This window comes from Bubalus kerabau, chromosome 10, assembly GCF_029407905.1.
Source record: "Bubalus kerabau isolate K-KA32 ecotype Philippines breed swamp buffalo chromosome 10, PCC_UOA_SB_1v2, whole genome shotgun sequence".
In the NCBI taxonomy this organism is placed as follows: Eukaryota; Metazoa; Chordata; class Mammalia; order Artiodactyla; family Bovidae; genus Bubalus; species Bubalus kerabau.
In genome coordinates this window covers 106085148-106106747 of record NC_073633.1, presented here as the reverse complement: position 1 = coordinate 106106747, position 21600 = coordinate 106085148, and the positions used below count along the sequence as shown (strand labels likewise).

General features: G+C 51.4%; 1 protein-coding gene across 13 annotated transcripts in view; it reads left to right on the top strand.

Moving 5' to 3' along the window:
* Positions 1-21600, top strand: part of FOXN3 (forkhead box N3) — a 443834-nt gene that overhangs the window by 300458 nt on the left and 121776 nt on the right. For all 13 annotated transcript variants that reach the window (XM_055538862.1, XM_055538871.1, XM_055538859.1 and 10 more), the window contains one exon: positions 14971-15035. In XM_055538862.1, coding sequence (XP_055394837.1) covers positions 14971-15035 — 65 coding nt within the window. The remainder of the gene's footprint in view (positions 1-14970; positions 15036-21600) is intronic.

Sequence of the window (21600 nt, the reverse complement as noted above, 5' to 3'; positions counted from 1 at the left end):
AACACCACAGTTCAAAAGCATCAATTCTTTGACGCTCAGCCTTCTTCACAGTCCAACTCTCGCATCCATACATGACCACTGGAAAAACCACAGCCTTGACTAGACGGACCTTTGTTGGCAAAGTAATGTCTCTACTTTTTAATAAGCTGTCTAGGTTTGTCATAGCTTTCCTTCCAAGGAGCAAGTGTCCTTTAATTTCATCACTGACTGTTTACACCCAGGAAGAAGTGTTCCAGCAGTCCCCACGTACCATGGAATTGTGTAAACCACAGCCCTCAACACTCCCATCTCTGTAACTGTGGCCAAGAAGTTGTGTTACTGAAACTATGCTCTCCTTGACTTTAAGCTGTAAAGAAGTTTAGCAGCATTATTTGCCTCATTGTCATTTAAGGAAAGGAATGGGTGTTTCTGTAGGTTTTCTGGAAAAATCAAATGGGCGTGAAGTTTTAAGTGTAGAAGAGTCAGTTATATAAGATCTGGTCCACCTGCGGATCAGCCTCCTTAGGTTTCCCAGTCATTTCTTCTCTGGTTTCATTGAGTGGGGCTCAGGGTACACTGGAGAAGGCAATGGCACCCCACTCCAGTACTCTTGCCTGGAAGGTCCCATGGACAGAGGAGCCTGGTGGGCTGCAGTCCATGGGGTCGCTAAGAGTCAGACATGACTGAGCAACTTCACTTTCACTTTTCGCTTTCCTGCATTGGAGAAGGAAATGGCAACCCACTCCAGTGTTCTTGCCTGGAGAATCCCAGGGACGGGGGAGCCTGGTGGGCTGCCGTCTCTGGGGTCGCACAGAGTTGGACACGACTGAAGCAACTTAGCAGTAGCAGCAGGGTACACATCGGGCTTCCCAGGTGGCGCTGGTGGTAAAGAACCCGCCTGCCAATGCAGGAGACGTAAGAGATGCAGGTTCGTCCCCTGGGTTGGGAAGATCTCCTAGAGAACGAAGTGGCAACCGACTCCAGTATCCTTGCCTGGAGAATCCCATGGACAGAGGAGCCTGGCAGGCTGCAGTCCCTGAGGTCTCACAGAATCAGACACGAGTGAGTGACTTGGCACGCACGCAGGGTACACATGGGACGATTTGAGAATAAGAGAGTCCCAAGCAAGCCACAGCTTGGCACCAGCCTAGGGAGGTGGCCGGGGGTCAGGGGACAGGAGAAGGTGAGGGCGGCTCTGAAGGGGGTCCAGCCCTTCACGCTCCGTCGGGAGTGGGAGGGCAAAGGCAAGTTGAGATGCTGAGGCCGATCACAGGATTTGCTGCCTCGCAGATGTAAGAGATTGCTTTTTGGAAATGGAAAATTGCTTTTTGTTGCTTCAAAGCCAACTATAACTAGATAAATAAACCATAGGAGAAATAAACCACAGGAGAAATATTTTTAAAAAATGAACTTTTCTGCTGTTATGTGCAGCTTCAGCTTTTTAGTGCCTAGATTTGGTGGCCTCAATAGAACATGTAGACAGAGATGCCCAGCTGTACAGCATCCGTTTTCCACACTCAGCGTGTATGTCTATCGTCTTGATGGGGTCTGGGGTGAGCCTGACTCTCAAAGAGAGGAAATGAAGAGTCGGGGTAAACCAGTTTCCCCACAAACGATCATTTTCTCATCCGTGATTGGCTTTCAGCATTGTATTGGGAATCAAACTGTGTCCAAAACATGGATTAAATGTTTATGTCTCTTGATCTCCACAAGCCTGAAAGATAAGTAGGTCGTGGTGGCTTTCGCAGTGTCACCGAGGTTTTTCTCTGAAAGCTGTTTCAGCGCGACTGGCGTTATCTGTGCTGGGCAGCGTGCGGTCGCCACGGCCTGAAAACACCGCTCAGACCCAGGGCAGGAGACGGGCGTGTGGCTGGTCCTTCCTGCGTCTTGGTGGTGGGAGAGGGTGGGAGGACTGCAAGGCAGAATGGTGTTTTCACTCGAGAGGTGCTTTCCACTTAGAGGAGTGGATTTGGGGGAAAGGCCACTTACCCCTTCTCTGCGACTACATGACGCTCAGGTGCCCAGCGGGTTCCACCTGTTAGGCTGGAGCCGCTTGGCACAGTCGTCGAGGCCTCCACTAAACCACTGCCAAGGGAAGGATCCAGGGCTGGGCTCGCGGTCTGGACACCCTGCCGCCCCTCCTGGCTGGGGGGAGGCCCTGGGGCTGCCCGGGGTCCCCGTCGGCCTCTCTCACCCAGCCGCACGTCCTCGCACAAGCCACTCCTAGAGGCTTTGTGGTGTCTGTGTCTGTGGGCAGTGACTCCGTGTTGGAGGAGTTCCTTGACAAGCCTCTGGGTTTCAACCCCCCAGAAATGCCCCTAAAAGTATGCTGGGGGCTGCTCTCTGGGCTGGGGTAATAACCAGTGTTTCCAGAGCAGGGACCAGTTTCCAGCCCCGGTGCTGAGCACCCAGCAAGGTCATGACGCTTTTGGAGAGTCTGTAGTCTCCCGGGGTTCCCAGGTCGTATGGTGGTAAAGAACCCGCCTGCCGGTGTGCCTGGTTCAGGTAGATCCTCTGGAGAAACTGCAGCCCACTCCAGTACTGTTGCCTAGGAAATCCCATGGACAGCGGAGCCTGGTGGGCTGTAGTCCGTGAGGGCAAAGTGTCAAACACGACTGAGCGACTGAAGAATACCCACAGGTTCCCCGGGGAGGCAGCTGGGAACTGGCAGGACAGTTAATGTTCAGGTCTCTGTGTTGATGGCACAGCCGCCAGGCCTCAGAGGAGGGACAGATGAAGATCAAATCAGGGGACGCCTCTTGGGAGACGCACCCAGAGTTTCTGCCCGTCAGGCGGGCTGTTGTGCAGAAGGGGCTAGTGTCCGTTTTCAGTCATAGCTCAGTAGCTGAGGGACCCAAGGGCAGTAGGGTCCAGACCTCTGTATCATGGTCTGAACAGCCCCGGATTCTTTATCTACTTGCCCAGCTATGTCCCTGCCTCTTGGAGGACAGGATGGTTTCCTCATTACATTGTTCCCACAGCAGGTGTGAAGACGGTGTTATTCAGTGAATGGGTGAGTCTGAGAAAGATGGGCAAGCCAGCTCCTGTTTCCGGAGCCTTAGCACAGAGGTACAAGGTGCCTCCTGCCCTGCCAGAGCGTCTGGCAGGCCAGTAGGGGATGGTTGTGTATTTATTTTCTTATCTAGCTGCTTAGCTGGGCTTCCCTGGTGGCTCAGAAAGTAACGAATCCGCCCGCAATGCAGGAGACCCTGGTTCAATCCCTGGGTTGGGAAGATCCCATGGAGAAAGGAATGGCAATCCACTCCAGTATTCTTGCCTGGAAAATTCCATGGACAGAAGAGCCTGGTGGGCCATAGTCCTTGGGGTCGCAGAGTCGGACATGACTCAGCGACTCACACACACACACACACACACACACACACAGCTAGTACTACTTGTTTTTAATTAGAGTAAAATACACAGGTTATGAATGTACCGCCTTGGTCGTTCGTAAGCACGCAGTCCAGTGGCATCGAGGTCTTCCACACTGTCTTGCAGCTGCCCCTGCCCATTCTCTGCAGAACCACCTTCATCTTGGAAGACTGAAACTCTGTGCCCATTCGACGACTCCCATCCCCTTCTCCTCGCAGCCCCTGGCAACCACCGTTCTACTTTGTCTCTCATGAATCTGACTATTCTGAGTTAAGCAGAATCATACAGTATTTGTTTTCTGTGATAGAAAGTGAACCTGCTCTGGCGTGTCCAACTGTTTCGGGCCCCATGGACCGTAGCCCGCCAGACTCTTCTGTCCATGGGATTCTCCAGGCAGGAGTACTGGAGTGGGTTGCCATTCCCTCCTCCAGGGGGTCTTCCCCACCCAGGGATCAAACCCAGGTCTCCCGCGTTGCAGGCAAGCTCTTTACCCCTGAGCCACTGAAGGTTCACCTCTGTTGTAGCAGGTGTCGAAACTTTTCTTTTCTTTTAAGGCTGAATAAAACTCCATTCATATATTTACCAAATAGTCTGTATCCGTTCACCATCCATGGACGCTGGCTGCTTCCGCGCTTGTCTTTTGTGAATAGTGCGCCTGTGAACATGGGCGTGTGAGCAACTGTTTGAGTTCCCGCTTTCAGCTCTTTTGAGCCTCTGCCCAGAGGTGGAGCTCCCACATCCTGCGGTGAGTCTGTGTGTGACTGAGGACCCTCCACGCCGTTCTCCATAGCGGCCACACGGTTTCAAGGGAAAGCCCCAGTTAATTCCTTTGTGTCTTGCCTCTCCTCCGTGAGCCTTACAAACGCAGCCTTCCTTCCTTCTGCTCCAGTTACGTCCGTTGAACTTGGCTGATGACCACACTTGCACAGTCAGTCCAGATTTGGGAGTTCCCTCTAACCTCCCCAGGGCTTCCCTGGTGGCTCAGAGCGTAAAGCGTCTGCCTACAGTGCGGGAGACCCGGGTTCAATCCCTGGGTCGGGAAGATCCCCTGGAGAAGGAAATGGCAACCCACTCCAGTACTCTTGCCTGAAAAATCCCATGGACTGAGAAGCCTGGTAGGCTACAGTCCATGTGGTTGCAAAGAGTTGGACACGACTGAGCGACTTCACTTCACTTCTGACCTCCCCAAACTACCTTTAAAAATGCTGAGCTCATCCCATTGGCCCCTGGGCAGAGAACTCTGGGGCAGACTCTGGGGAGTCCTGGGCTGCTCCCGAGATTAAGCTGGAACCGAACTGGCCCTGAGGCCAGCGGACTTCACAAAGTATGCGAAGATACTTGGGCCCCCTGATGCAAAGAACTGACTCATTGGAAAAGACCCTGATGCTGGGAAAGATTGAGGGCAGGACAAGAAAGGGGAGACAGAGAATGAGATGGTTGGATGGCATCATTGACTCAATGGACGTGAGTTTGAGTAAACTCCTGGAGATGGTGATGGACAGGGAGGCCTGGCGGGCTGCAGGCCATGGGGTCACAGAGAGCTGGGCACGACCAAGCAACTGATCAACAACAAACTGGCCTGAGACTTGTAGCTCTTGGAACAGCTGCTCAGCTTTCCTCAACTCCACCGTTTTAATTGTGATTAGTAGGTTCATTTGCATCTAAAAGGAGCCGTTTTCTTATCAACACCATTGAGCTGGGAACCAGTGTGCTCCGTTTATACAGAGTGGCCCATTTTAACCAGGCCCATTAAGCAGTAAAAGTAAATGTGGGTGTTTTACAAATGCAAATATGTCATGCAAATAATGTACTTTATGCTGAATGATGCCTTGGTTTTCATATGTAAAATTAGAAACTGTGTGGCACAAAGATAATGACGAGCACCTTTGCATCTGTTCCTGAGACGCATCTCGAGCTGGTGCCTCTCAAACTGCAGCCCAGGTTTCCAGCAGCCTTTCTTCAGTCTACTCAAACAGGCATTCCATAGTATCAAAAATATACATGTACTTATCTAGTTATTTATGTATTCCTAAGTAATCAAGAAATCACAGAAAAGGGGAGTCCCAATTACCAAATGTATTACTTACAATCAAAGATGAGATTTGTAATTTTGTTTCCATTTTTAAAGATTTTTAAGTTTTTATCTGAGATGATGGTAGCGGAAGAAGACGTGTTACTTACTATATAGGCTAGTTCATTTGTAAGAGAATTGTGTCTACCAAGAGATTTTTTTAAGAAATCTTACTGTGTGAAATGATTCTGTTTTCTACTATTTGACACCAGCCCTTGTGTGCAATGAACGTGGCTAAATTCTGGGGGTCCCTACCTCCATGGGGTTCCTGGGCTTTGGAAAGGTGCACGTCTATGGAAAGAGAATTCAAGGTATAAGGCATCAAGTCGGGAACCCCCAGAGGATCGGTTGCCAAATTGAGTATACGAAAATCACCAAATTGAGAGTGGGGGAGGTTACCAGGAAACGACCCAGGCTGTGAGTTGAACCGTAAAGGGTGGGTGGGAGTTGATCAGGCGGAGAGAACACGGGAGCAAGACCTTTCAACCAAGGGGAGCAGACTTTGGAGACTGCAGAACTCAGGATGGGACTGGAGCCTACAGGCCAGGGCCAAAACCCAGCCAAACCCAGATTCATTGTGTAATTAGGAAAAACCAGTAATAATAAGGTCAGCCTCGCCTTGGTGCACGTGGGCAGGCACCACGCTAGGGGGGCCAGGCTGCAGTCATCCGGGCCTCGGCTCTGGGTGGGGGCCCCCGTGACCCAGAGAGGAGAACTCGGCGCGCGCCCAGCCCCAGTCTTCGCTAGCACGCGGCAGGGTGATGGGGCCAGGTGGGTCTGGAGGCACTGGGTGATGTTGGATGACGGGCAGGCTAAGAAGCCGCTGGTTCTGGCAGTGGGAGGTGAGCAGAGACCAGGGGTGGCGGAGGGAGGGAAGAGTCCAGAGGAGGAGAGGGCAGTAGGGATGTTGCTTGAGCAGAGGAGGAGCAGACACGGGTAGATATAATGGGGATGAGTGAGCTTCTCCGACTCGGCTTTGGCTCCAGAAAAGAGGGGTGACGTCTCTGCCTGATGAGGTGTGGAAAGGCAGGTTTGGGGCTTGGTGGATGCAGAGAAGCGTGAGGCCAGCCTAGTGGAGTTGCTGACCATAGGTAGTGGTTTTTGGCAGGGGGCGGTTTCATCTTCCAGAGGACACACGGGAGTGTTGATAGCAAACCGTGTGGGACTCGAGATCTCTGAAGGAGAGTTTCGCTTTGGGGCCCAAGATGCGGCTTCAGTCACTCAGAGCTGCTTACAGTGGAAAAGGGACAGAGAAGCTTCTGACACAGACACCAGAAGGGGCAGAGGGTGCCCTGCGGCCAGTCTTAGCAAGGGATCTCTATACTTTTTCAATCTGTTCAGTTCAGTTCAGTTCAGTCGCTCAGTCTGTCCACCAACAATAAATCAAAAGAAAGTCTCAAGGTTGTAAAGGTCTTTCCAGACCCACTCTCACAACATACTTCTTAAGGTAACAGATTAGTCAGATGGTTTCTGTTAAGGAGAAACATGTCCTCGAGCAAGATACATTGTTGTTATATAATCATTAGCACAAAGCTTAAGGGAAGACATAGCCTCAGGCAAGATGTGTTGTTTGTTGTGTAATCATTAGCTCCTGGCTTAAAGAAAGGTAGTCTTAGGTGAAATAGATAGTTGGCATAACAGTTCAGAGCTTAAGAAAAGAGGTCTTAGTGACTAAGAAGGAATGTAGAAAAAAAAGTCCCTTCTCTCCCCCCTCCCCCTCCTCCTTCCTCCCCCTCCCCTCTCCTCCTCCTCAACCTACCTAAGAACTAGCTTAGTGTCTGGAGACATTTTTATTTTTTATTTTATTATTATAATTTTTAATTTTTTGGCTGTACTGCATGGAATGTGAGATCTTAGTTTCCTGACCAGGGATTGAACCTGCATCCCCTGCAGTGAGTCTCATCCATTCATTTATTTATTTGGCTGTGCCGGGCCTTAGCTGGGCCCCTCTGGATTGTCACCGCGTCCTGTGGGCTCCTTTGTCGCGCGCATGGACTCTCTGTGATGCACAGACTCAGCTGCTCTGCGGCATGTGGAATCTTAGCTCCCTGAGCAGGGATTGCACCCACGTCCCCCACGTTGCAGGATGAGCTCTTAACCACTGGACCACCAGGGAAGCCCCAAGACACTTTTCATTTGTTACAGCTGAGGAGAAATGGTGCTGGTATCCAGGGGGTGGAGGCAGGGAGGCTGCCGAACACCGCAGGACCCACGGGGCAACCCCCACAACAGAGAGCATCCGGCCCCAAAGGTCAGCAGCGCTGAGGTCGCGAAACCCTGGCTCAGGTCAGCATCACCTCTCAAACGCATTTGAGGAGGGCAGCCCTAAACTTCTTAGCGTATTCTGTGAAACGTTATTGATGTGTTTAACAGTACACAGTAGGTCCTAGTCCAGAGCAGCCGCCTCTGTCTGACGCTCACAGCCCCTCTGCCCGTGGTGTACCCAGGGCCTTGGCTGTGGTGGGCATACAGGGATGGTTTGCAGGTGGATCCAGTTGGAGGCTGGATGAGTCTCCAAGTTTTAACATTTGGCTAAGGGCGCGACTTAGCACAAGGTGACGAAGGGATTTCGTGTCTCACTAAGACCCAGGTTTTTCCCTCAGAGCGATAGTTTCTGTGATCCTTGCTGGTGATGGTTTGATCACATTGCTAATGCCTTCCCAGTGATTGTCAGGGGCTTCCCAGGTGGCAGTAGTGGGAAAAAATCCATCCGCCAATGCAGGAGACCTAAGAGATGTGGGTGCAATCTCTGGGTCCCGAAGATCCCCGGAGGAGGGCATGACAACCCACTCCAGAATTCTTACCTGGAGAGTCCCATGTACAGAGGAGCCTGGAGGGCTACAGCTTTCTTTAGAGAAGTTGGCATCTATGGAGCTGCTTCTCCCAGCCTATTGATTTTTAGACACCGTTCATTACTACTTTGGGTGGAGGAACATTTGCAAATGAGATGTTCTCAAAGCATGCGTAAGGGGAAGAGGAAGGTGAAGGTGTGGTTAGCTCTTCCCTCATAAAAATGAAGATGAGAGCCAGCCTGGGAGAGTCCCCAGGATGTAGGAGGAAGCAGGGCGCCGGGCACGCCACCGCGCGTCTCTGAACTGCAGCCCCTTTGTAATCGAGATGACCGCCGCGATGGCTGCCGTGCTCGGAGCATCCTCTGTACATGTGTCGTCTGTTTAATTCTCTAACGCTGCACTGTGACTGTCCCCAGTTTATAGGCGTGGAGTTGAGATGCGGACAGATGCAAAGACTTTCTGCCTTGTGTTTTCAGCAGTCAGGTTCCTGGAGTCCACATCTTGTGCCGCTGCTCTGCTGCCTGAAGCCTGGCAGGCCAGCTCCAGCCTCGGGAGGGGCCGGGTTGGGACAGGCTGGTGTCACCACCTCCCTTTCCCCTGCCTGGTCGGTTTGGGCTTTCTGCTTTTTCGTGTGCTCTGGGCCAGTCTGGCAGAGATGTTAACTTCAGGGACCTTCAGAGAGACCGAATATAAGGTCGTCTTTCACTGCCCAGAACTCTTCTTCGGGAGTTCTTCTTGTATTCATCCTTTCCCTCTCCGTCTCTGTCTCTCTCTCTCACTTTATGTTAAAACTTTTTGTTATGGTGTAAAATAAACATACCATCAAGCATACTGTCCTAACCATTCAAGTGGACTGTTGAGGAGTGTCACGTGCGTTCACGGCAGCGGTGAGCCAGCCTACAGAGCTCTTCTCGCCTCACGAAAATGAGACTCTGCACCCAGTAACTGAGTCCCTAGTCCTGCTGCCTGCCCCCTCTGCCTTCCCCAGCCTCCCGCAGCCTCCCCCAGCCTCCAGGAACTCCCGCTCTGTCTTGTCTCTGTGAGCGCGACTGCTGCGGTCACATACAGTCTTTGTCCTTGGTGACTGGCGTGTCCCACTCAGCACGATGTGCTCCGGGTTCATCATGTTGTGTCCTGTTTTCTAGGTCCACCAGTTCTCATTCTGCAGCCGGGTTCTTAGGGAAAAACAAATACTTTATAAAAAGTTGTTCCTGTTGTTCAGTTGTTCGGTCGTGTCTGACTCTCTGACGCCGTGGACGGAGCACACTGGGCTTCCCTGTCCTTCACTAATTCCGGCAGTTTGCTCAGACTCATGTTTGTTGAGTTGATGATGCCATCCAACCATCTCATCCTCTGTTGCCCTCTTCTCCTCCTGCCCTTAGACTGTACTTAGAATACACAGTGTTTTCCTTAATTTTCTTAGGCTCACAGAATGTCCAGGCTGGTGAATATGGGTATGGTTCTTGCCAGAACCTCCCAGGGTCTTACTGTTCAGCCAGTCCTGCTCATGATGAAAGCCCATGGGTGTCACATGACCGATGACGCTATCATACCAAGGGCCACCTTGGGGCCAGGCAGCCTTCTGACGTCAGTGTCCCTCTGGGAGTTGCCAGAACCTAGCAGCGAGCATGAGTGCCGGGGCAGTGCGTCTCCAGCAGATGCTGGCCGTGCTGCCTGGACCGTAGGGCACCTCCCTTGGGACTTGCTGGCTCAGCCCTGGTCTTCCTGGTCAGCTGGGCCCGTGTTCTCAGATGTCAGTTCACAGGCTGCCTTTTCTGGCAAGACGGGCCCTCTTAACCCATTGGTCGACTTCCTTTGCCACATGTGGGTTTGGTTCTTCATGGCTGAAGGTCGTGGGATTGTGTTAGAGTGCCAGTGAAATAGGACGTTTGTGGTGCCAGCGTTGGGTCATTTCTTCTGGTCTGAGCCCATGGGTCTGTCTGTCATGTATGGAGAGCTGATTGCTTTTTCTACCCTGGGGTTTTTCCTCGGAGAGAGTCCTAGGGAAACACCATCTATAGCCTTCTTGCATGGAGGAGAACAGCCCAGGGCTGAGCGCCAGAAGCCTGCAAGAGAAGCCGGAGGATGAGAAACGAAGTCGAGGCTGTTGCCGGTGTCTCTGTGGCGCGTTGGGCTGCGCTCGGACTTGACCGCTGATGTGCCATGATGAGCTGGACATGTCCCTCCTCCTCCATACCTACAGCATGGGAGGCAGGCCCTGCCCTGCTCACTCGCAGGTGGGAGGATCCCACTGGATGCGTCGATGACCGCTGTAATTTGGGAATGTGAGCACCACTCCGGGGGGATGTTCAGTTCAGTTCAGTTGCTCAGTCGTGTCCGACTCTTTGCAACCCCATGAATCGCAGCACGCCAGGCCTCCCTGTCCATCATCAACTCCCAGAGTTCACGCAGACTCACGTCCATCGAGTCAGTGATGCCATCCAGCCATCTCATCCTCTGTCATCCCCTTCTCCTCCTGCCCCCAATCCCTCCCAGCATCAGAGTCTTTTCCAATGAGTCAACTCTTCGCATGAGGTGGCCAAAGTACTGGAGTTTCAGCTTCAGCATCATTCCTTCCAAAGAACACCCAGGGCTGATCTCCTTCAGAATGAACTGGTTGGATCTCCTTGCAGTCCAAGGGACTCTCAAGAGTCTTCTCCACCACCACAGTTTAAAAGCATCAATTCTTCGGCGCTCAGCCTTCTTCATAGTCCAACTCTCGCATCCATACATGACCACAGGAAAAACCATAGCCTTGACTAGACGGACCTTTGTTGGCAAAGTAATATCTCTGCTTTTGAATATGCTATCTAGGTTGGGCATAACTTTCCTTCCAAGGAGTAAGCGTCTTTTAATTTCATGGCTGCAATCACCATCTGCAGTGATTTTGGAGCCCCAAAAAATAGAGTCTGACACTGTTTCCACTGTTTCCCCATCTATTTCCCATGAAGTGATGGGACCGGATGCCATGATCTTCATTTTCTGAATGTTGAGCTTTAAGCCAACTTTTTTACTCTCCTCTTTCACTTTCATCAAGAGGCTCTTTAGTTCCTCTTCACTTTCTGCCGTAAGGGTGGTGTCATCTGCATATCTGAGGTTATTGATATTTCTCCCCGCAGTCTTGATTCCAGCTTGTGCTTCTTCCAGCCCAGCATTTCTCATGATGTACTCTGCATAGAAGTTAAATAAGCAGGGTGACAATATACAGCCTTGACGTACTCCTTTTCCTATTTGGAACCAGTCTGTTGTTCCATGTCCAGTTCTAACTGTTGCTTCCTGACCTGCATACAGATTTCTCAAGAGGCAGGTCAGGTGGTCTGGTATTCCCATCTCTTGAAGAATTTTCCACAGTTTATTGTGATCCACACAGTCAAAGTTTGGCATAGTCAATAAAGCAGAAATAGATGTTTTTCTGGAACTCTCTTGCTTTTTCCATGATCCAGCGGATGTTGGCAATTTGGTCTCTGGTTCCTCTGCCTTTTCTAAAACGAGCTTGAACATCAGGAAGTTCACGGTTCACGTATTGCTGAAGCCTGGCTTGGAGAATTTTGAGCATTACTTTACTAGCGTGTGAGATGAGTGCAATTGTGTGGTAGTTGGAGCATTCTTTGGCATTGCCTTTCTTTGGGACTGGAATGAAAACTGACCTTTTCTAGTCCTGTGCCCACTGCTGAGTTTTCCAAATTTGCTGGCATATTGAGTGCAGCACTTTCACAGCATCATCTTTCAGGATTTGAAATAGCTCAACTGGAATTCCATCACCTCCACTAGCTTTGTTCATAGTGATGCTTTCTAAGGCCCACTTGACTTCACATTCCAGGATTTCTGGCTCTAGGTCAGTGATCACACCATCATGATTATCTGGGTCATGAAGATCTTTTTGGTACAGTTCTTCTGTGTATTTGAGGACCCACTTAAGGAGCTCCTGTGGCCCCTGCCCAGGGCGGTGACCGCTGGTAACACAGATGAGTGGCACTTAGGTCACTGAGTAAGGAGGGTCCTCAGTCTACCTCCGCAAACACCGCCCCACTCCCCACCCCTTGACTGGCCATGTGAGTGAGTGGTTTCCGGGGTGGCTTGAGTTGTTGGTGAGTCACAATGTTGTGTCTGACTCTTTGTGACCCGTGGACTGCATCGGGCCAGGCTCCCCTGTCCTTCACTGTCGCCCAGAGTTTGCTCAAACTCAGGGCAGGCTGCAGTCCATGGGCCTGTACCGAAGGCCTGTACCATTACAGACTCAGTGGACAGAGGCGTGTGTTAGTCACTGGGTTACGTCCAGCACTGTGCGACCCCCCTGTAGTCCATGGCAGTGCTGGACGCAACTGAGTGACACACACACACTGAAACACATCCACACACTGACACACACACGTCCACTGAGTCTGTAACACTATCTGATATCTCATCCTCTGCCTTCTCCTTTTGCCTTCAGTATTCCCCTGCCTCAGGGGCTTTTCCAATGAACAGGCTTTTCTCCATAGGTGACTAGCTTGCTTATTGGAGCTTATTGGAGCTTCAGCTTCAGAGTCACTCCTTCCAATGAATATTTAAGGCTGATCTCCTTTGGAATGGACTGGTTGGATCTCCTTGCTGTCCTAGGGACTCTCAAGAGTCTTCTCCAACACAGTTAGAAGATGTCATTTGGGAGCAGCCATCCCAAAGAAGAGTATGAGATATAAGGCCAGTGAGCCCAAAAGCTTCGCAGTGAGCACAGCAGAGAACGGGTCACCTGAGGGACAGAGACCACAGGTGAATTCGAGCATCACGGCAGGGGCCACGTCAGGGCGGGCAGGGGCCACGTCAGGGCGGGCAGGGGCCACGTCAGGGCGGGCAGGGGGCGGCGGCTCCCTGTGCGTAAGCACGGCAGTCCCCGCCGTGGCCGGGGTGTAGGTGCATTAGCGGGACGCTGTGGACGTCTCTGAGTGGATTTCCATCCTACAGAGGACGTTGTGCATCTACAGCACCGGGTTTACCCAGTGTCCTCTCTTCCCCACGTTCATTCCACGCCTGCTGTCCACTCCGTTTTCAGCCAAATCAGGGTCAGGATGAAGAGGAGACTTGGAGGGAAGCAAACTGGATATTGAGGCTTCTGCAATAGTAGCCTGTTCTTGAATTTTCCAGAAGCAGCAGCTCCTCTGTAATGAGGTCCTCTGTTTTTAATTCCCTTTAGACATCAGGTGATGCAGTGTTGACAACAGCCAGGTGGCTGTTTCCTGCTTTCTTATAAAAATAAGGTGGGAAAGCCTCAGGAGCCGGCTGGGGTTGTGAAATGATACTCTTAAGCATTTTCATGCACTTCACTCTTCATGGGACTTTGAACAGCCTCAGATTGGAAGCGGACGGGAGTCCGAGAGAAGAGCGCTCTGCTGGCTGCTGGCACCCAGCGGCTCTGAGACCCGGGCAGGTCCTCTGTTGTGCACAGCTCCGGGCACGTGGGGGGCCCCCGCTACCAGCGCCACCGCGGGGACGCAGCAGCCTCGCTTGCCCTGGGCAGGGTGGACCCGAGCCAGAGTCAAACAGAAGCTCCATCATTTACGTCAGGGCTCACGCCGTGCGTTTTCCGACGCGTCTGACGTTATTCTGACGTGTTTGTGTGCAGCAGCACTGTTCCTCTCCCTTCTCTGCTGCTCACAAGTCCCCGTACCTGCTGTGCCGTTTGTATCCCCGGGAGTGAAGTCTTGGTCAACAGGGTGTGTCCCTGACATCTCTCCTTCTTGTTAACAAGTTGCATTATTGGAGACCCTGATTGACTCTCGAAGCATTCACTGTCAAGTCCTTCAGACTTTTGTTCTGTATATAGATGTGTGTGTGTGTGTGCATGTTCGCCAAACTTCCAGACGTGTATTCAGACCCGCTTTTTTATTTTTTTTTAATGTTGAAGGTGATTGATAATGCCTTAACCAGGATCGTTTGCCACATTCTATTTTGGAGAAAGTAATTTATGCCACCTCTGGGGCTGGCTGTAGTAACAGTTTTGACTAAGTGCTCACTAACATGAATCTAAACCAGTCCTTGATTTAGAATCACCTCCTTTCCACTCCAAGGATATTTTCCTAAGACTGGCTAGGTTATAAAGTTTTTCACTGGGTGTCTTAAAACAGTGAAAATGCTGGTCTATAAATATAATAAAGTGTCTTTGTGATGCATTGATCTTTCCACTTTTCTTGCCTCTCCTGTTACAGAACTGTGAGTGGTAACATAGCTGCAAAATGTTTTATAGGATACGGAGTGCAACAGTGTAAGCCAAGAAATTGAAAACGGGAGGGGAGAGGGAGGCGCTCAAGGTCAGATCTGTGTGTTAAGGATGGTGGCAGAAACGCCAGAAGGGAAACTTGGCTTTGCCCTGGGCTGGTGGCACCGGAAGTGGTGGAAAACCTGCTGCCCTCAGAAGACATGGATGGGAGTTCTTGACCTCATGAAGTCATAAAGTGAGGAGCAGTTTAGTGAAAGTTGTGAGCTTTGGCGTTGAACTGAGGTTGCCGTTTTGTTTGCTTGCAAATGGTTTCTGTGCCCGAGAGAAAGAGGAGGGTTGAGATGGTGATCAGAATACCCACACAGACGGGTTCTGCGCTTTGAAAGATGAAGCCCACTCATCATTCAATGAGCCTAACACTCTCCAAAGCTGCGTTTTCGGAGGGTATCAATAGTGCGTAGCTGGGACGGTGTTTTGAAGCCACTTGGAAGGACGTGTTTGTAGGCCGTCCCCCGAGCGAGTATGGACGGCTCTTGCTCACGCTGCTTTCTCTTCCGTTTCAGCACATCAGGTCCACCCCTCTGGCCAGGCAGCACCTTCTTCAAGAGGAACGGAGCCCTCCTGCAAGGTAGGTCTCTGCACGCCCCCGCCCCCGCGCCCCCACCCTACTCGAGGTGGGGGGACTCCTGCCCTGTGCCGGGGTGACTCCTGTGGGGTGGCCCTGTGTCTCCACGTCTCTTTCTTCTGTCCTCCCCTTGTCTCCTGGTTGCTGTGACTCGTTGGTCTGAGATGAGACGGTTTCTTTGGTCTGTCGTCACTGGTCAGATTCAAGAAGCGCTTGGCTTGCTTTGGTGAAATTGGAATTACGCGTAATGATGTCATGGTGACAGAGATGGGTTGAGAAAACCGCAGTCAAACCCCCTTACGGATTGCCCGTGCTTGGGCTCCGAGGAATGCTGTGCGTGTTTGGGCACTTGGGCCTCGTGGAGATGCACTTCTTGCTTGCTGTCCGACGTCCACGGGTGCCCAGAGGGTGACTGTGGCGGGTTCGGAGGTTCAGAGGTCACACCCGTACCTCATGTCCCTGCAGGTGTCAGTTGCGGGGGCCCAGCGGGGCGTTCTCCCTGCTGTCCATTCCGTCCTCAGCTGCCTGACAACTTCCTGTCCCATGCGCTCAAGGAATTCAAACTGCCTTTCATCTCTAATTTTGCTGTCAAGCGTCTTTAGAAATGGCCACAGTCAAAGAAGACTATGTGGCTAAAGATAGCAAGATACCTGCTGTCTACTTTGAGAAAGTGTTTGGGGAGATGACCATTCAGAATGCCTGCCCTGCAGACCGGCTGGAGTCTGCTGCCCCCGAGGGTCTTGACTTGGCCTCGCCGCTAGCCTCTCTTGACTGGCTGGGCCTCACAGGGGCACCACTGACCCGAAGCAAGTGGGTTGCTGGTGCCAAGAGCTTCGGACCTGTCCTGGGCTCTAGATTGAGGAGTTTCAGTGAACCTTGGTTGGTTGAGAGCTGCTAAGCCTCTTTTTCTTAAAAGTACACGCCGAGGGTCAGCCATGGGGGGAGAGAGCAGACTGAAATGCAGCTAAGGAAAGAGGTATTTAACTTCAGGTTTCCAGAGTGGCTCAGGCAGCTGTGAGAGATGCCGTCACCTTTGTGAAGTTGTTCTCAAGGCCATACAATTGCATGCTTTTTTAATATAGCCTGTGAAACTGGGGACTTAAGACTTCTTTGTGTCTTTGCTTGATCCCAGTGAAATTTAGGCAGGCAGGTCTGGTTAATTCTGATTTTAATAACCGTTATAGATATCCTATTTAAGAAAAAAATTGGAAAATGCCTCCACTCTCAAATATTGACATAATTTAAAAAATATATACTCAACACTGCCTTCAGAAAGTGTAAATGATGAGCCTTTGGGTTTTCTCGAGTGGATTTCAAAATTGTATGCATCTTTATTTTTCCTCTAGACCTGTAGCAATGATATGAATGTCATTCATGGTTGGATTGTTTTCACAAAAGTGATTTTATTTACTGAGAGCATTTTCCTACAGGGTTTTTATTCATTAAGTTCCACATTAGGGAAGATTTGCTCTAAGCATGTTAGTGTTTGGTTATTTCGACGGGGCACATGCATGAGGGAAAAATTGATAAGGTTTCTGAAGTTGAGCGATTTCATCGTGAGATTCTGTCTCATTGGGTGGTAGACATCGTTTCTATTCTTTAGAGGGTTAAACATTCCTAATTACTCTTAGGCATTGAGAATTGAATTATTACAGATTTCAGATGCTCGTTGAATCCACATCCAATTCAGTACGTCGTATTAATTTTTTTTGTACATGTGGAAATCAGGATCATGGTGAGAATTCGGGAGTGGGTGGAGATTTATTAATGGTGTTTCCTGTTTCTTCACTTGCTGTATCTGTATAGAGAGTTTGCGAGACACTTACATCATGGTAAGATTTTTAAAACTATGTGTATTCTTCTAAATTAATACCTTTTTATTTTATTAAGGTATAGTTGATTTACAATGTTGTATTAGTTTCTGTTGTACAACAACTTGATTTGGTTCTGAATCTATATATATACGTTTTTCATATTCTTTTCCATTGTGGTTGCTCACAGGATATTGAGTGGAGGCCCTTGCTCTACAGTAGGACTGGGTGTTGATCCATCCTGATGTCATAGTTCGCACCTGCCCGTCCCAGATTCCAGGTCCCTCCCTCCCCAGCCTCTCCTCTCCCTCTTGACCACCATAAGTCTGCCTGCTAGGTCTGTCAGCCTGCTCCTGTTTTGTAGATATTCGTCGTATGTTGGGGTTTCTTTGGTGGACAGTGCTCATTAAGAAGTTGCTGATGCTCACGAGCAAAAGTTTCACAGTAAAGACAGGGGCAGAGAAAGAAGGGAGCTGCCCAGTCATGCCAGCGGAAGGTTTAGCTTAGGATCAAGTAGAAGAAAGCGTAGCCGATTTATGCCGCTGTCTCGTCTTTGTACTTGATATTTTCCGTATATGTCCACTTTTTTCTTTTACTGTCTGTGGGAAGCAGGAAGGTGTTTTCCTGGATAATCAGGCTGGGAGAGAACTCTGTTACGAGGATCAGCCACAGGCATAGGGACAGCAGGCCAAGAAGATGCCTTAGAGAGCTGAGTTCTAGGAGCAGAGTAGAAGGTGACGCTTGGTCACACAGGGACCCGTGGCCAGCCAGCAAAGCCCAGCTGTGACCGTCGGCCCTGACGACAGGCAGAACCGGCGGAACCAGGCTGCCCCGGGCCGGGGAGGACCTGCTCTGTGGCCTGGCCCTAGGGGCTGAGACTGGAGGAATCTAGAAGCTGCAGAAGGAGCAGATAGGCCAGGTACTTCGAGGGCTGGGCCTTGGTTTTGTCAGGAGGGAGGGCACATGGGGCCACCACTTCCTGGGAGAGCTGACAGTTGCTGAAGGCCTTGGAGAAAGGGTTAGAGGGGGCGGTGCCCGGAGTGGCGCGGCGCCCGGAGGGGGAGCCACCGGAGCCCGCGGGCGCCAGAGGACAGGCTGAGCACGCTGCGGGGCTCCCAGTGCAGAAACAGGGCCTTGTGGGCGCTTTGCAGTCATGCCTCAGGCGCTCCAGGGTGTGTCTTGGGAGAAAAGCTTCCAAAGAGGAAGTAATAGAAGGACAAGCCTGAGCCCAGTGGAACCCGCTAGCCTAGTGGTCGCAGTGGGAGCTGGTGTGCATTGTCTGGTGGCCACTTGGTTTCTGAGCTGTTGAGCAGGGACGCAGCACTGTTGTTTTTTTCCAGCATAAAACTGATTGCAGGAATCACCTGGAAGCGCTGGAGGTGCTGCCAGGCGGCCTCTGGGATCTGGTTCTTGCAGGGTCGCTGGCAAGAGGGCCTGCTGATTCATCTCACGGTTTTGAGGATAATGGGCTAAGATTTGGTTTGGATTACACCAGGCACGGGTACTTAACATAATTGGTCATTTCATCAATTCACAGTATTTATTTTAAATGCCATTTAGGCTGCAAGAGACAATTTTAGGACATTCACAGTCTCGGCGGGTAGAGAGCACTTCAGATCTTGTACAATAGACACCTAGCTGAGCGCCAGAAGGGACCAGCCCTTTGTTTAAAAGGGACCCAGGATGGAGCCCAACAGATGAGTGTGGCTCGTTCCGAGCCCTCAGGAGTGGCCAGCTGACAGGTGTCCCCGGCTGTCCCCTCTGCCTGTCTCTGCATGTCTCTGTGATGATCTCTGGGTGTGAAATACGTTTTTTAAACTATCTTTAAAAAAAACCTTTTTGTTGGAGTATGATTGATTTACAGTGTTGTATTAGTTTCAGGCATATAGCAAGGCTTCAGTTATACATACACATATGTCTGACTCTTTGTGACCCCATGGACTGTGGCACACCAGGCTCCTCTGTCCATGGGATTCTCCAGGCAGGAAGAGTGGAGTGGGTTGCCATGCCCTCCTTCATGGGATCTTCCTTATCCAGGGATCAAACCTGAGTCTCCAGTGTCTCCTGCATTGGCGGGCAGGTTCTTTACCTCTAGCGCCATCTGGGAAGCCCACATATACATATATCTACTCCTTTTTAGACTCTCTTCCCCTATAACTTATTACAGAGTATGGAATAGGGTGTTCTTGTGAAATACGTTTTAAAATTTCTTCAGTTCAGTTCAGTGGCTCAGTCATGTCTGACTCTTTGCGACCCCATGGCCTGCAGCACACCAGGCCTCCCTGTCCATCACCAACTCCCAGAGTTTACTCAGACTCATCTCCACTGAGTCAGTGATGCCATCCAGCCATCTCATCCTCTGTCCTCCCCTTCTCCTCCCACCTTCAACCTTTCCCAGCATCCGGGTCTTTTCAAATGTCAGCTCTTTGCATCAGGTGGCCATAGTATTAAATTTTCTTAGGTAAATTAAAATTTCTTAGGTATTAATAATTACATCTTATTTTCTTAATGAAAACAGTATTTTGTGTGTGTGTGTGTGTGTGTGTGTGTGTGTGTGTGTGTGTTTTCCCCCTTTTGGAACTCCCGAGCCCCAACCCTTGTCCCCCTGCACACATATACACACGTATTCCATTCACTCGTTCAGACTGAAAATTAGGTTCCTTCATTTAAACGTCAGCCGTGGTTGAATTATTTTAGTGGGCCAGCGACCACTAGTCAGAGGCGGTCCTCAGCCCGGGTCTGACCCTCTGCTCCCGGGCAGGCGCTCCCTCCACCGTGCGGGTCATCCCTGCTCCTGCTCCCGCCGGGCCTCGGATCCTCCATGTCCGCCTGCCTGGGGCCTTCGTGGGCTCTGCAGGCCTCCGAGCTCCGCACGGGGTTTTGTTCGGAGAGAAGCTGCTGCCTCCGCTGCTCTAACCGCTGACCGCGTGGGCCCGGCCTCACCTTGGCTTTCTGTCTCCACGCGTCGGACGGGGATGGGGCTGGAGTCCCCTAGGGAAGCCCGCCCCGCACCGCTGGCGGTCCTGGGGGCAGACCCCGCCTCCCCGCTCTTCTCGAAAAGCCCTTCAAACCCCGATGCGCCCCTTCGCCGGGCAGACCTGCACCCGGCCACCGGGCCCTCGGCCCTCCCGGGTGGGGCCGCTGTTACTAGCGCTGCTTCCGCAGAACGCAGGAGTGGAATTCGAATAAACCCCCTAACGCGCAGGGCAGATGCTTCTCTCCATTCGCTTCTGACACCCCAGCTGCACTAGTGAAATGGGAAGAAGACCTTCCAGGCGTTTCCAGCGCGCCGAGCAGGACAGAGCCGCCACAGGCCGGGAGCAGACAGAGGAGAGGCTGCTGCTCCTTCCGCCGGGCGCGCACCTGTGCTGGGAACCCTGCGGGGAGTCGGATATGCCCGGAGGTGACTTGCTTTAGACGCCAGGTTCCCAGGGGCTTCACGGACTCACTCTGCGGGGAGTCCTACTGTGTGTCTACTCCACGACGCTGGCCGCTTACTCGGTCCTGGAGCTCCTCTGCGGGTTTTTCCAGCTAAAATGTGTGCGGTGTAGTGCCTCTCTTTGGTGTATTTGCCTCTGTGACAGACTCCACAACAAGTACCCAGTGCATCAGAAACGAGTTCTAGTGGACGGAGCCGTGCCTTACTAGTGACCGACCTGCTTGGGGTCTCGGCTCTGCTGCTTGGTAATAACCACTGTGACCTTGGACAGACCTCATGGCATGCCTAGGGTTTCATGTTCTTGCCTGCGAATCAAGGAGTGGACCTCAGAAATGGCAGGCGTTTCCCGTAGATGACCGCACTGGTCCGTCCTAGCAATGTCCCCAGCGTGGGTCGAAATGGTGTTGAGGCTCAGCCCAGTGGAAGGAGTGTTCCCTTCAGCAGCTGGTCTGAGGAGAGGAGACAGGTCCGTGGCTGCTGGCTACATCCTGATCCTCGAACGAGGCCTTTCTCAAAGGTCTCAGATAGTAGCGTGCTCAGTGGCTCAGTCACATCCCACTCTCTGTGTCCCCATGGACCGTAGCCCGCCAGCCTCCTCTGTCCATGGGATTTCCCAGGCAAGGATACTGGAGTGGGTTGCCATTTCCTATCAGAGGATCTTCCCAATCCAGGGATCAAATGGGAGTTTTTTGCATCTCCTGCTTTGGCAGGCAGATTGTTTACCACTACCGCCATCTGGGAAGCCCCATGGGAGGCATCGTAGTACAGGTTTGGACAACGTGGAAATGAACTGTCTTAGCTTCTTGGACATTGGGCTCACCCTCTCTGTGGGGATAATAATAGACATGCTTGTCTCGTAGGGTCCTTGTGGGACTCAATGATGAATTCGTATCAGTAAAGCATTGAAGTGAAGTGAAAGTCGTTCAGTCGTGTCCGACTCTTTATGACCCCAAAGACTATATAGCCCATGGGATTCTCCAGGCCAGAAGACTGGGGTGGGTAGCCTTTCCCTTATCCAGGGGAATCTTCCCAACCCAGGGATCGAACCCTGGTCTTCCACGTTGCAGGTGGATTCTTTACCAGCTGAGCCACCAGGGAAGTCCTAGTAAAGCATTGAGAACATGCTAAATTCCCAGAGTTTAGTTATTATAACATTTTACAGAACTGTGAATCTTAGGAAAACAGGGCTGACGTCCCGAGTGTGGTGTCCTGTGCTGTCCATCTTCTCTGCTGTAACTTCCCTTGTCCACTGAGGGGGACTCAGACGGTAAAGAATCCCCCTGCGGTGCGGGAGACCTGGGTTCAGTCTCTGGGTTGG